Source organism: Python bivittatus, unplaced genomic scaffold (assembly GCF_059951505.1).
Source record: "Python bivittatus isolate LINGU-HERP-01145 unplaced genomic scaffold, Pbiv_v1 ctg000020_np1212, whole genome shotgun sequence".
Lineage (NCBI taxonomy): Eukaryota > Metazoa > Chordata > Lepidosauria > Squamata > Pythonidae > Python > Python bivittatus.
In genome coordinates this window covers 14479616-14492008 of record NW_028277030.1, presented here as the reverse complement: position 1 = coordinate 14492008, position 12393 = coordinate 14479616, and the positions used below count along the sequence as shown (strand labels likewise).

Sequence of the window (12393 nt, the reverse complement as noted above, 5' to 3'; positions counted from 1 at the left end):
GCAGTTTCACTCGTGATTGAATGTAATCAGTTATGCAAAAGAGCATGGAAATAGAGCTGCAGAGAGATGGTTTGGACCTCCTCCCACCGAGTGTATCAGGTCAATGTTACCTAATTACTAAATAAAAGTGTGTTCTGCACTATCTTTAAAATATTGATTTCTTAATTTTGGGTTGGAAAAGTGAGGGTTGTCTTGTACATGGGGGCGTCTTATTGATGGAAAAATACGGTAATTGTTCTTCAGATGGAAAAGGAGATCTATCTCTTAGCTAAATTTTACACACCTAAGGAGCTGCAGCCATGGCCTGAATTAATTTACTAAGTGTTGAGTCAGCTCCCCAGTATCCCTGTAATGTTGCTAAAAGAGTGGCTCTGAGTTGCATATTGAGTTGCAGATATATTGTCTCACTGGTGCAAGAAATAAAGGAATTAGAGTTCATGAACCTTTCCATTGTATCTTATATATATTGTCAGTTCTCAAGAAACATTGGCAATCAAAAGCCCAGTGGATTACTGCACTGCGCTCTACATGGTGCTGCCCTTGAAGAGCATCTGGAAGCTGTATTTGGTTCAAAATGCAGTGGTGCAGACAGTTATGAGCTCCACAGTATGCAGATATTATACCTCTAATCTCCTCGCTGTATTGGTTACCAGTATGCTTCCAGGTACAATTCAAGGTCGTGGTGGTCACCTATAAAGCCCTTCTTGGCATAGGACCAGGTTACATGTGGGAACACCTACATCCAGTAGTTTCAACCTGTCTCCTCAGAATGAGTGTAAGAGGAACATTACAGCTGCCATCAATCAAGAAGTGTCATTTAGTGGGACTGAGGAAGTGAGCCTTTTTTGTTGTGCCACCTGTCCTTTGGAACATCATTACCCTGGAGAATAAGTTGGCTCCGACTCTGCCAGCCTTTCATAAAGCCTTGAAGACATGATAGTGTTCCTAGGCACGGGGGCTGGGCTGTCAATTAGGGCCTATGAGATGGTTGCGTTAATGGCTGTTTGATTGGTTTTTACCTTGGCATCTGAATGAATGTAGGCCTGATGAGATGTGTCAGAAGGATCAAATAGATTTAAATTTATTTCACACACACACACACACACACACAAGTTGTGTTTTCACATTCAACCCTTGATGCGGCTAATCTTCTGAAGTGTATGGGGACCAATGCTGAGCAGAACTTCGGCTATGGATATTAGGCCATTGGGGCATGGCAGACATCAGCACTCAGCAATTGAAAAGCAAGGAGAGGGTAGTTTTACTGAATGCAGTCTCAATCTCCTCTCATACAGATATGATTGCTTGAGGCTTGAAGGTTTGGCTAGAGAAAAAAAAGGGACTTAGTTGTTTTTGTAGATGATAGGGTGAAAGTAATGTACATTCTAAATGTGATAGAAGTGGCTTGACTGCTCTTTGGATTCAGTCCATGCCAACGGTGGGCCTCATGGACCGTAATAACAAACAAATGCCTAATTTTCTAGTTTGTATTATTAATTGAGATGTGTTGGATGAACTGACCAATGTAAAGAATATTTTAGTATGTGCTGAGGTATATCTTCAAAGTGTCTTCAAGCCATTTTGATTCACCCCGAAAGGCTTTCAATTTTTTTTTTTTTTTTTTACTAAATCTGCTTTTGATTACAGTGATTAGTGGAGCTGGGAAGTAAATTTATAGAAAGTAGATGTTTCCGTGTATGTCTGCTCTCTATGGTTTCTCTAATTCTGAGTCATGATCCAAATTGGGTTATTAGTATCTGTGTCACACAGAAATTTTCACATTACAGGTAATTTTCACTCTGGTGCATTGAACTGAGCAGCACAGAATGGAAAAAGGAATGTCACATTTGTATAAGATTGTAGCTCTTGGTCATATGGCACATTTCCCCAGGTTGGCTGGTTGGTTTATTTATCAAATTTATACACCACCCATCTCACTGTATAAGTGACTGTAGGTGGCTTATAATGAAAAAGCGATAAAAACAGAAAAAAAATCTTTACAAAAAATATACAGGGGTAAAAGATGGAGAGAGTTTCAGTTATATGACAAGCATTTTAAAAGGCATTTTTATTACAGCATATACACTGGTTGTGAAACCTTGCTTAATTATTTGTCACATTATTTCATAATCTAGCATTAAATTTCCTTTTTAACTTTCAGGGGGAGCAAGCCATATATCCCTTCCTTTCTCTATGATAGTACCAGTCCAAACATAGTACTAGACCCATGTTTGGAAGCTCTTAGCCTGAGAAATGTTATAGTCTTACTGAATTTCTCTTGGCTCATCTCAAACACGTGAGTTAGTGTGATCCACTGGTTGGCACAGATTTGGGGGGCTGTAGGGAAAAGAGGATTCTTTTCCCCCTTGCCAATTAGGTCTGTTCTGCAGTTGGATGCCACTGAATTTTCTTCAAAATACTTTTTTCTGCTGATGTTTTACCAGCCTCAAGTTTTTAGGCCACTTAAAGCCTTTTTATCTAGCATGTTAATATTGTTGCTTTTGAACTGATTGTTTGAGATGCTGTTGGTTTTGATTACTATGTCTTGGCCATTGTCCTCTGAATTATTTTAACAGTGTTTTATTGTGGCTACTCTTTTATACTAAAGGGTGAGTGGAATACATATCTTAAACCAGCAACTGAATATTGATTCTGTAATTTTGAAAAATAAATAAATAAAACCCAAGAAACCCGGCCTTGGCTGTGGATGCCAGCCTTGAATAAGCACAGTGCAGAACTTCCGTTCTCTTAAAAACGAATGTTATCACTGACCTTATTTCAGATGATTGGTGGGTGACAGAGGTTATTTTGTACAAAAATGCCTGCAGCTTCTGTCATGGTTGGTATCCGCAAATACGTCTTTTTGTGCACTAGAGGAGCGCTAGCAATGGACTTTTGTCAGCTCATGAAATAAATGAGCCAGTCACTCGCTTAAAATAAAGCAGATGTACACTACATAAAAAATGAGATTGCTCAAGTAATAGACTTCCAGCACTGCTTGGTGCCAGCACCATGTGGTCTTTGTGACAGCGCTTTAGGAGATGGTTGAGCAAAATAGTCAGAATAGTCATGAGGGACATATCCCAGTAGGGTGCTTTAGACACCAAATGATTCAGGAAATTAAGGGCATACCAGCAGATTGGTGTTTGTTGTCTTTTTTTCAGGGTTTGTTCTGCCAAGCAACTGCTTTTATGTAAGCTGTATTTTCTGGTTTTTACAGAATGACAACATCTACTTTTGCACAGATCTAAACTTCATTTTATGAATACTCCAGACAAATAGCTCTGTGCTGTGATATACAGAGAGATAATTATCTAACTGGAGAAAAAATGATGATTCCTCTGTACCAAATTAAGCGCGGTTTTCAATCTTCAACTTCTTTTCCTGTTTTTTAACTTTTCCACAATATTCTAGTGATTCCCTTATAACTGTATAACCATTTTCTATGACAGTGGCAAAACCTTCAAAGCACATTAAGCTGTGTCAGTACCTAGGCATAATGTATCCACAGACTATAGCCAAAATATACTCTCAAGTAATTGAAAACTCGTCCTTCTCAACTGTTTTATGGTGAGTTTTCATAATGGAAATCACACGATACAAATTGATAGAAATCAGTCTCTTTTCCAGACTTACATTTGGGGCGGGGGGGGGGGGGGAAGGGAGGTTACAGTTTTCCACCTAATGTAAGCATGAATAAAAAAACCCCAAATGTGCTGTAATCATCCTAAAGGTTTCTCAGATGTACAGTGAGATTTAGAGACCACCCTGAAGCCTACAATCAGGTCCTCTTGACCAGGATGGAACCTTCCCATTTTATGTGTCTAGTTCCAGGCCAAGACAATACAGTAGTTTTTCCCTAATCCAGACTAGAAAACCTTGCATTTTGGTTAAGACAGGAATATTCCTGTATGTGCACGGCTCATTTATGAAGCCATTATGTTTTTTATGGTCTCTGGACACAGCATGCACACTACATATAATGCACAGCTGTATCTCAGACTTTCCTGTAGCTTGAAGAGCTGTCATCCTTCTCAGTTTATCAGAATCTATGAACCGCAGAAGTCTTTAAATGGTATCTTCTTAAAATAAAAATGTATGTGTAGTTTATGTTCTTATAATGCATTGTAAAAAGATAAATTAAGAACCAAATCTAGAATGAATGGTCACCAAGAATAAGTAGTAGGTAATGGTAGATAAGCTCAGGAGGCAAAGTATAAGATGATATCCTCTACTCTTCTGGGCACAGAATAGTACAGCTGGATTGGCAGCTGAATCTTACTTCAGCAAAGGCAGTACAGTAATGTTTTCCTCCATACTCTCAAGTCAGACTAATTTAGAGCTTTAAACCAATCATATGGTGTATGCATCTCTCTCCTCTAAGTCTGGTGAATGATCAAACCATTCTTCCTGACATGATAAAATGTATTTAAGTTGTACTTTGGTGTTGCACTGCCCAGAATAGAGCTTTAGGTTTGACATGGTGTCAAATGCGCGCTCGCGCTCTCTCTCTGTGTCATTCTCATGTATTGGATCTTTTGTGCATATTTCAACATAATTATTTATATATGTCTGTGTCGCTTCTAACCCATCCCTCAGGTAACCACTGCATACAGAAAAGTGTATTTATGAATAATAATTTTGCTGTGCACACTTTTTCTGTGTGGGTTAAAAATACATACGGTATCTGTAGGTGTAATGGTGTGTGGAAAAGACCTTGGGAGACTGGGTGAAGAGATGCTGCCAAGGCAACAATCAAATAAGAGACAGTGTAACCCGCAGCTAGATAGTGGGTGGGGCAAGAAGCTCAGAAAAGACCCTCCCTAGTTTCTCAGGCTGTAAAGGAAACAGGTGTAGAGAACTGTACTTTCATACTTTCAAGATTCTGTCAATGTAGCTTTGCAATAAAGTAGATTTAGCTCATCTGGTTGTGATTCCTATCTGGTCTACCCCGCGAGGCTGACAGGATCATCTTCAAGAGTGCTTTTGCCCCTTTTTGACTCCTTGCAATTTCTGATTGGAAAATGCTGAAACATTGAAGTAAGAGTCAAGTGAAATAAGGATCATAAGAATCATAATTTCTAAGCAATTGAGAAAGGATATCATGTAGAAGTTTGTTGTCACTTTGCTCTCTTTATCCCTCTTTTTTTAAAGCTAGCACTGACATTTTGGCAAGGTTAATAGGAAAGGGCATTTCACTGCATTTGAAAAAACTATTTGCCTGGCTTAGTGACAACAAATGTATGTAAAAATAAATCACTGCTTGAGCTTTTAATAAACTGGCCCTTTGCTTTGCTTCTTATCTTATCAGATCAAGGCAATTTGTTGATTAATCATTGTGGCTGACACAGAATAAGGCTGGCCCTGCCAACAGTCAGGGTATTTCATAACTTCAGAAGATTATATGGGATATGTTGAGGGCAACTCTGTGCTACAAAGCCAGTTTTGCAAATCACAGTTGCAGTCTTGATTTCTCCAGGAATTGTGGCTCATACACTTGATGGAAATGATGTGTAGTCCTTTTGTTTTTGGAAGAGTGGTTATTTCAAATGAAGTTGTGCACTAGGCGGATCAAATTCTTGGTTGCCAGGAAGAAGAATAGCTGGTTAGTTTGTTTATAAACTTCTGTGCAGCCCTGCCATGCTGATTTATATGCTAAAAACATAATGAAACTGCAAATACAATACAAAAGGGATCACAATCTATCTCTAAAGCCAACAATCAAAATAATGGCAATAATAATGATTTATGAAAAGGCCATTTTAAAAGGGCAACTCAGATTAATCAGATGAAAGCAAATGCAGGCAACTAGCCTTAAAAATGGTTTAAAAATATACACTGAGGGTAGTAAATAAATTTCCTATGGGAGGGAGCAACATTGTGATGGTGACCCTACCTCTAAGGCTGTATGCCTTCCACCATCAGGAACTCTCCAGGGCAAGATTAATTTGAAGCAGTTTAGTTATGGCCTAGATGAACTTTACAAATTAAATCTGAGAAATGCTTGAGAAAAGATGCCAGATGACTGCAGAGAAGCAAATGTCCCTGTCTTTAAAAAGAGAGAAAAAGAGGATTCAACAAACCACAGACCAGTCAGTATGACACTGATGTCTAGAAAGATTCTAAAGGAAGTGATAAAGCATAATTCTGAAACTACCTTGAAAAAAAATACAATAATTACCAGAAGCCAACGTAGATTTCTCAAGAACAAGTCTTGCCAAATTAACATTATTTTTTATCAAGTATCTTAATTGTGGGAATGCTGTAAACATTTAATAAAGTACCCCATGGCTTTTCTGATTTGGAAGTTTCTAAAGTGTAGGCTACAGTGCATAAGAAGGAACTAGATACCCAGCTGGCTCAAATCGTATTCAAAAGAGAATTCTTCAACAATTCCTCATCAAACTGGAATGGAGACCTAGAAGTTCAATCCGAGCTCTAATAATTCATCTACATTTTTTTAAGGACCTCAGTGAAGAGATTGGAAGGAATGCTTTTCAGATTTGCAAGTTACACAAAATTGGATGAGATAATTAATATTAAAGACATGAACAATATTCAGTTATCTTAAGAGATTAGAGAAATAGACTGAAAATAACCAATTGAACATTAGCATAAGTTTATTTAGAAAACAGAAATCAAATGTGTGGGTATATTTGGGGGGGGGCAGGTACCTAGCTTGATAATAGTAGTGTGAAAGATATTGGAATAGTGATTGCTTACAACTATTAGTCAACAATGTAATAAGGCTGCAGAAGATATAAATCCAAGTTTAGATTGCATCAGTAGAAGTATAATGTATAATTCCACTTTATTATCTGTTAATCAGAGCCCACTATGAGTATTGATATATCTCTCAGAGATGGCTGGGTGATATTAGAAAAAGCTGTAAATTACTAGTGGGAAAATAAGCTGAGGGAGGATTATGGCGGCATCCTTCATCCACTTCAAATGATGTCACACAGAAGAAGGCTAAGACCTGTTCTCTGTCATTCAAGATATAATGATCAATTCCCAGACTGATAAATATTCAGAAAATAAACAACCACCAGGAAGCTCTTTGTTATCAGTGAAGAGACTGCTGGTTCACAGAAAGGCAGTAAAAACAAAAATGAGGGCAATGGGTTTTGGGATATATGAGGTGTAGATAAGAACAAGTTCAATTGCTAAAAATCTTGTAATCTCATCCCTTTTTTCTTAAAAAATCTTGCTTCATAGCTTCTCTGAAAATTGTGCTTGGAAAAGGAATCACTTTTGGTTTTAGGCAGATGCCAAAGAAACTAATACTAAAGTATAGGACGGGGAATAATGGATTTAAGTTGCAAGAAAGGAGGTTGTGATTGCATCTTAGAAAAATCTTCCGACAGTGAAAGCATTTTAAGAGTGGGACCAATTGTCCAGAGAAGTTATAGGCTTCTCTTTACTGAATGGGTTTCAAAGAGAGACTAGAAGACTTGATGGCCTGAATGGCTCCTGCAAACTCTATGATTCTATATCAGATTCACTGGTAGGATTGCAAACAGAGAGTTAGAGCAAAGATGAAATGCCCATCTTGATACTGTCTAGAGCTGTAAGACTACAACTTGTAGTACCTTCAACAACGTGAGCAATGAATTGGTCTAATCTATTTCAAGCAGGAAGGGGGTATAACAGGAACTTTATCTAGATTATATCTAGATCACTTAATCACTCAGTAGCCTATGAAAAGAGCTGTGATAAAGGTGCTGGACTGTGATTGGGGAGTCTGAGGTTCTAATGCATCCTCAGCCATGAAAACACCCTGGGTGACATTAGACCATTCATACTCTCTTAGCAGCCTTACCCACAGGGGTAATGATGTGGGAAAATACAGGAGGTAGGAGAGCTGTGTATGCTACCTTGAGTTCCCAAAGGAAAAGCAGGATAGAAATTTAATAAATAAATAGAGAAATTATCTGTAATTATATATAATGTTGCTGTAGGTAGCAGTAGTTAAAAAAAAATTGCTCAAGGCACAGACATTTACTTAGGAACCTATGCTTCTTAAATTAGTAGTTAGAAAAAGGTCATAAAGTTAAGGGCTCAGTGGATGTTGGGGTAGGGAATGATGCTAAAATTTGTCAAGAAAAAATGCTTTTCAAAAACTGAAAATTAATTTCTTGAATCTTCACTGATTGTCTCAATACTTTATCATAACATTGTGCTTTAAAATTCATTCCTTTATTAGATGTATGTGTGAATAGACTTATCCTGAACCACCTATCCAAAACAAACCAAAGCAGGAAAAAAGGCACCATTCTCTAAATGGTCCAGTCATTTTTTTTCCTGTATTCACTTCTCTCATTCCCACCATCCATTCCTTCAGGCCAATTAACAGAATAAGTTTTTCTCCCAGATCATATCAGACCAGATCAGAATGCTGCACAGTTTTCTGCAAACCTCACTGCAAGTTCTTTCATAATTACCATTCACTAGAGTGTCACATGCAACCATCACCAACTATGAGCTGTTTTCATACATATCTACAACAATCTAGATGCCATCAGTTCAGACTTTCTTATATGATTTTTTTAGCCTTTTCATCCCTAATTAAACCTAAACGTTCACTCCATAGGTGTTCTCATCAACTGCATTTCACCAGATCAGGCTATCTTCATTCAAAGTTATTACCTCCTTTCCTCTTTGTTTTGGTTTCACAAAAGGCAGCATCCGTTTCTTCATTTCTTTTCCATATCCTCCTCTTACATTCTAAGACACAGTCTGTCACACTGTAACCATCAATAATGAACCCATCATGACTTTGGGCAACTGAGGTTTTCACTGGATGCTTTGTAGTAAGACAGAGAAAGGGTAGACCAGCCACCATTTCTTGCTAATGGTGAGGGCCAGTGAGGGTCAGTGCCAGTCAGTTTTGGCACATTATGGCCAGTATGCCACAAGTACAAGCAGAGCCCAATTTTACTACAAGTATGCTCATGTTATTCTGTACAAACTAGAATCTCTCATCTAAAGACTACTTTACAAACTATCATACTGCTCCCTACATCCCACCAACTAGGAAGTCTATGTACTCAAGATATAGCCTAGAATATCAGGGTATTATAACTGTATAGAAAGAGAATGAGAGCATGTTAATTATTGGAGTTATGTCATGGATTGTCACAAATGACTGACTGACAATATGGGATGGTTTCATTGGAAATTTAGCTGCTTAAAACTATTAGCCTTACTTCAAAATTTAATTTCAGAAAGTAGAGCACTTTAATGTTTTGCTGTCTTTTTACTTACAGGATCCAAAACTACGTGAACACCTGGACGTAGGAAATGTAGGAGGACGACTGGAAAATCGAATGCTTACAATTGTGTATGGCCCTGACCTGGTCAATATATCTTACTTGAATTTAGTAGCTGCTCAGGAAGACATAGCAAAGGTATGGCAGCCCAGATTTGTTGTTAAAATTGAGAAAAAGATTAATTAATGTTTGTTTTTAAATTGAGTGGGACTGTGGTTAGAAATTATATGGATGCAAAGGTTGGGGGCTGTTAGTATTATCTGGTCATATTTTCAAATACATTGGGTCAAGAACAATATTAATACAGGTTTTTGCAGTTTCCTTTCTGAATATGTGTTTGTAAAGTGTTGTGTTCCCAAACATGTTCTCAGTGGTTTTATTTGGCAAAAAAACATTTCGTTTGTTCATAGACATCCTTTGTATCATTATGAAGCTATATTTTTAAGAAATTGATCAGTGTCCTAAAGCACACTCATTTTTGCTTTGGGAATTGGAAAGCAAATTTTAAGTTGTACTAATATGTATTAATATGTATTAATTAATTAATTAATATGTATTAAGTTGTATTAATGTGTGTGTAATATGATGTGAATATGTAGGCTGTCTTAATGTAAGCAATATTGGTATATTAACATTTCTTTTTTTAATTCCATTAAATAACAGTCTGCATTTTTTAAAATTACGCCACTGCTTGCTTGATCAGCTTGTAAAAAATTATCATAGTTATGACATTGTATTTGTCAAAATATTTGAAAATAACATTAACCATTTTGGGCATGACCTTTTTATTATCCAGTTTGAAATCTTGAACTCTACATGGTTCATATGTCGAAAAACTAGATTATGATGCATTGGCATAAGACATTGGTACTCTTGTGCATAGACAAGGAAGATGCATTCTTCATGTTTTATTCCTTTGCTTTCTTACTTCTGGGAGAGGAGAGGAGAGGAGAGGAGAGGAGAGGAGAGGAGAGGAGAGGAAATGTATCTTTCACTGTGGTACGACTCCATCCATTCTCTTCTTCCTCATTTATGTGGCCATAATTAGTAATAAAGTTGAACTTCACAGTAAGTGGAACTCTTGAATAGGGCTAATATCTTAGTAATATGTAAAATAATTAAAAGAAAAGCTCAGAGCTTGTTCAAAAGGGGCCAGGCTTACATTATGATGCTTTGTCTGCCATCTTGCCAATTTTGGCCCCTCCCCCTGGAGATGCCAAGGGCTTAAGTCGACATGAAACAGGGGTGGGGGGATGTGGAGGGTTGCAGACAGATGAAGACAATTCAAAAAAAATCGTAAGTCTGGATTTTTCAAGGGAGCCTTTGTTTTTAAATTATTATAGGGCATCCATGAAAACATTCATGTGTTTCCCACCACTGCAACTTGTGCCAACAGTTTTTAGCAATCATAGTCAAATTCAGGAGGCCATGAAAAGGAGATATGGGGGCTGCCTATGGCCCTGAGTCCACAAGTTGCACTTTTGGCATGTTCAACCCATAGGGTGCAGATAGCCCTGTAGGATGTTTGGTACAACCTAATGCAGTATATAGAATCTTCTTTCCTTCCCCTCCCGCCCAGTTTTTCTATCCTCTTCCTAATTGCCAGTGCTGCAACCTAAAATGCCCCCCTCTTGCACTCCCTAGTGAGATGCAAAGTAACATTTGTGTCACTCTTAACCACACATAGATCTCAGGGCCCAGAATTGTTCTTTCAATTCACACAGAATGCTTTTCTTTGCCCTGTTTTCACCTTCTCTGTATTTTGGGTTTATAATTGTATTTGCCACCTTTAATACTGTGATTTGGGGGGTGGCTTGGAACAAGATAATAACTCAGGCATTAGAACACAACATTAGCTTTCCATTAGCTGCATTAGGTAATCACATGCCACTTTCCCCATTTTGTACAAGCTGGTGCACTTAAGGTTTCTTCTGATTTGGTTCTTAAAAGCAAAGCTTAGAAGCATAGCCAGACTGGCTAATTAACCAGGATTATCACTTGATAGACATAACAGTCCCAGAGGATTTGAGGCAGTTGAAAGGCGTGTTGCCAGACTTTGTGAGAGGTGGAGATGCAACACCAACAGATTTTGCTTACCTAAACAATTATTGCTTGGTGGGGTGGGGTGGGGTGGGGTGGGGTATGAACTATTTGATTTCTACCAGTAACTTAGAAAGCAAACACTGCCTCTCCCTGCCTCTTTTACAAAGCCATTTCTCTCCCTCACTTTCCCTTGGAAATGTTTTACAAGTGTGAGGCCTGATAAGTGAAATTTGGTTCTTAGGGCACCTTAGCTGGTAGATAGATGGCCTCCAATTGACCTTGTTATTCAGCTGTCTCATCAAATAGGCTTTAAAAAAAGCTGGTTGTTCCTTTTGGCAGCTTTTTATTATTATTGTTATCGTCTAAGCTCTGTTGTAAATAATGAGGTTTGGGTGGGCAGAAGAGTTTGGAAGTCACTTTGAGGAAAGGATTAAAGCCATTATTCTGTTATATTTAGCTTCTGAAAGTTTGTCTCTTAATCATTGACTGTGGAGAATAATTAGTTCCTGAGGTTTCCACTTGCTCTTCGGTTGAGACAGTTCCGTTTTTCTAGGGCTGAAATAAAATCAATGAGGTGCTAAGCCTTGAAACTCTGACCATGAATGGCACCAAACAATTTTTTTTAGAACCAACTTAGTTGCACTCTTCTGCTTGTGAGAAAATGATCTGAATGTTACATTTAAATCAGTTTGAAGATTACACTTTTGTTATTTTTGAGAATTAAAATCTGTGACTTGATTTTTTTTCGTTCCGCTTAGCTTTATTTACTGTTATAGGTCAGCTATTGACAGACCACACAATTCAAAAGAAGAGAACAAATGGAGAATAAAGACAATAAGTTAAATAGTTAAAGTGTTTCAGAGTTCATCAGGACAAAACTTGGCTACCTTTCTATGTAGTTCTGTAACATCAGCCAAAAATGGGTGAGGTTTTTCCACATTGGACCATCTAGAATAGACAGTTTAATTGTGAGAAAGTTATTAAGCCTGAGTGTCAAGCTGTGTAAGATGGGCAGCACAATAAGACATATGAAGCAAACTTGAGAGGGGCATTCTCTGTCTTGGGTTGGAACATTGTG

At 37.8% G+C, this 12393-nt stretch overlaps 1 protein-coding gene across 8 annotated transcripts in view; it reads left to right on the top strand.

The window, feature by feature from the left end:
* PLCB1 (phospholipase C beta 1) overlaps positions 1–12393 on the top strand; it is a 454738-nt gene that overhangs the window by 244308 nt on the left and 198037 nt on the right. For all 8 annotated transcript variants that reach the window (XR_015795036.1, XM_088134740.1, XM_088134715.1 and 5 more), the window contains one exon: positions 9270–9410. Coding sequence is in view for 7 of the 8 variants with exons in the window: in XM_088134740.1 (XP_087990866.1) it covers positions 9270–9410 (141 nt within the window). In the remaining variant the exon portion in view is untranslated. The remainder of the gene's footprint in view (positions 1–9269; positions 9411–12393) is intronic.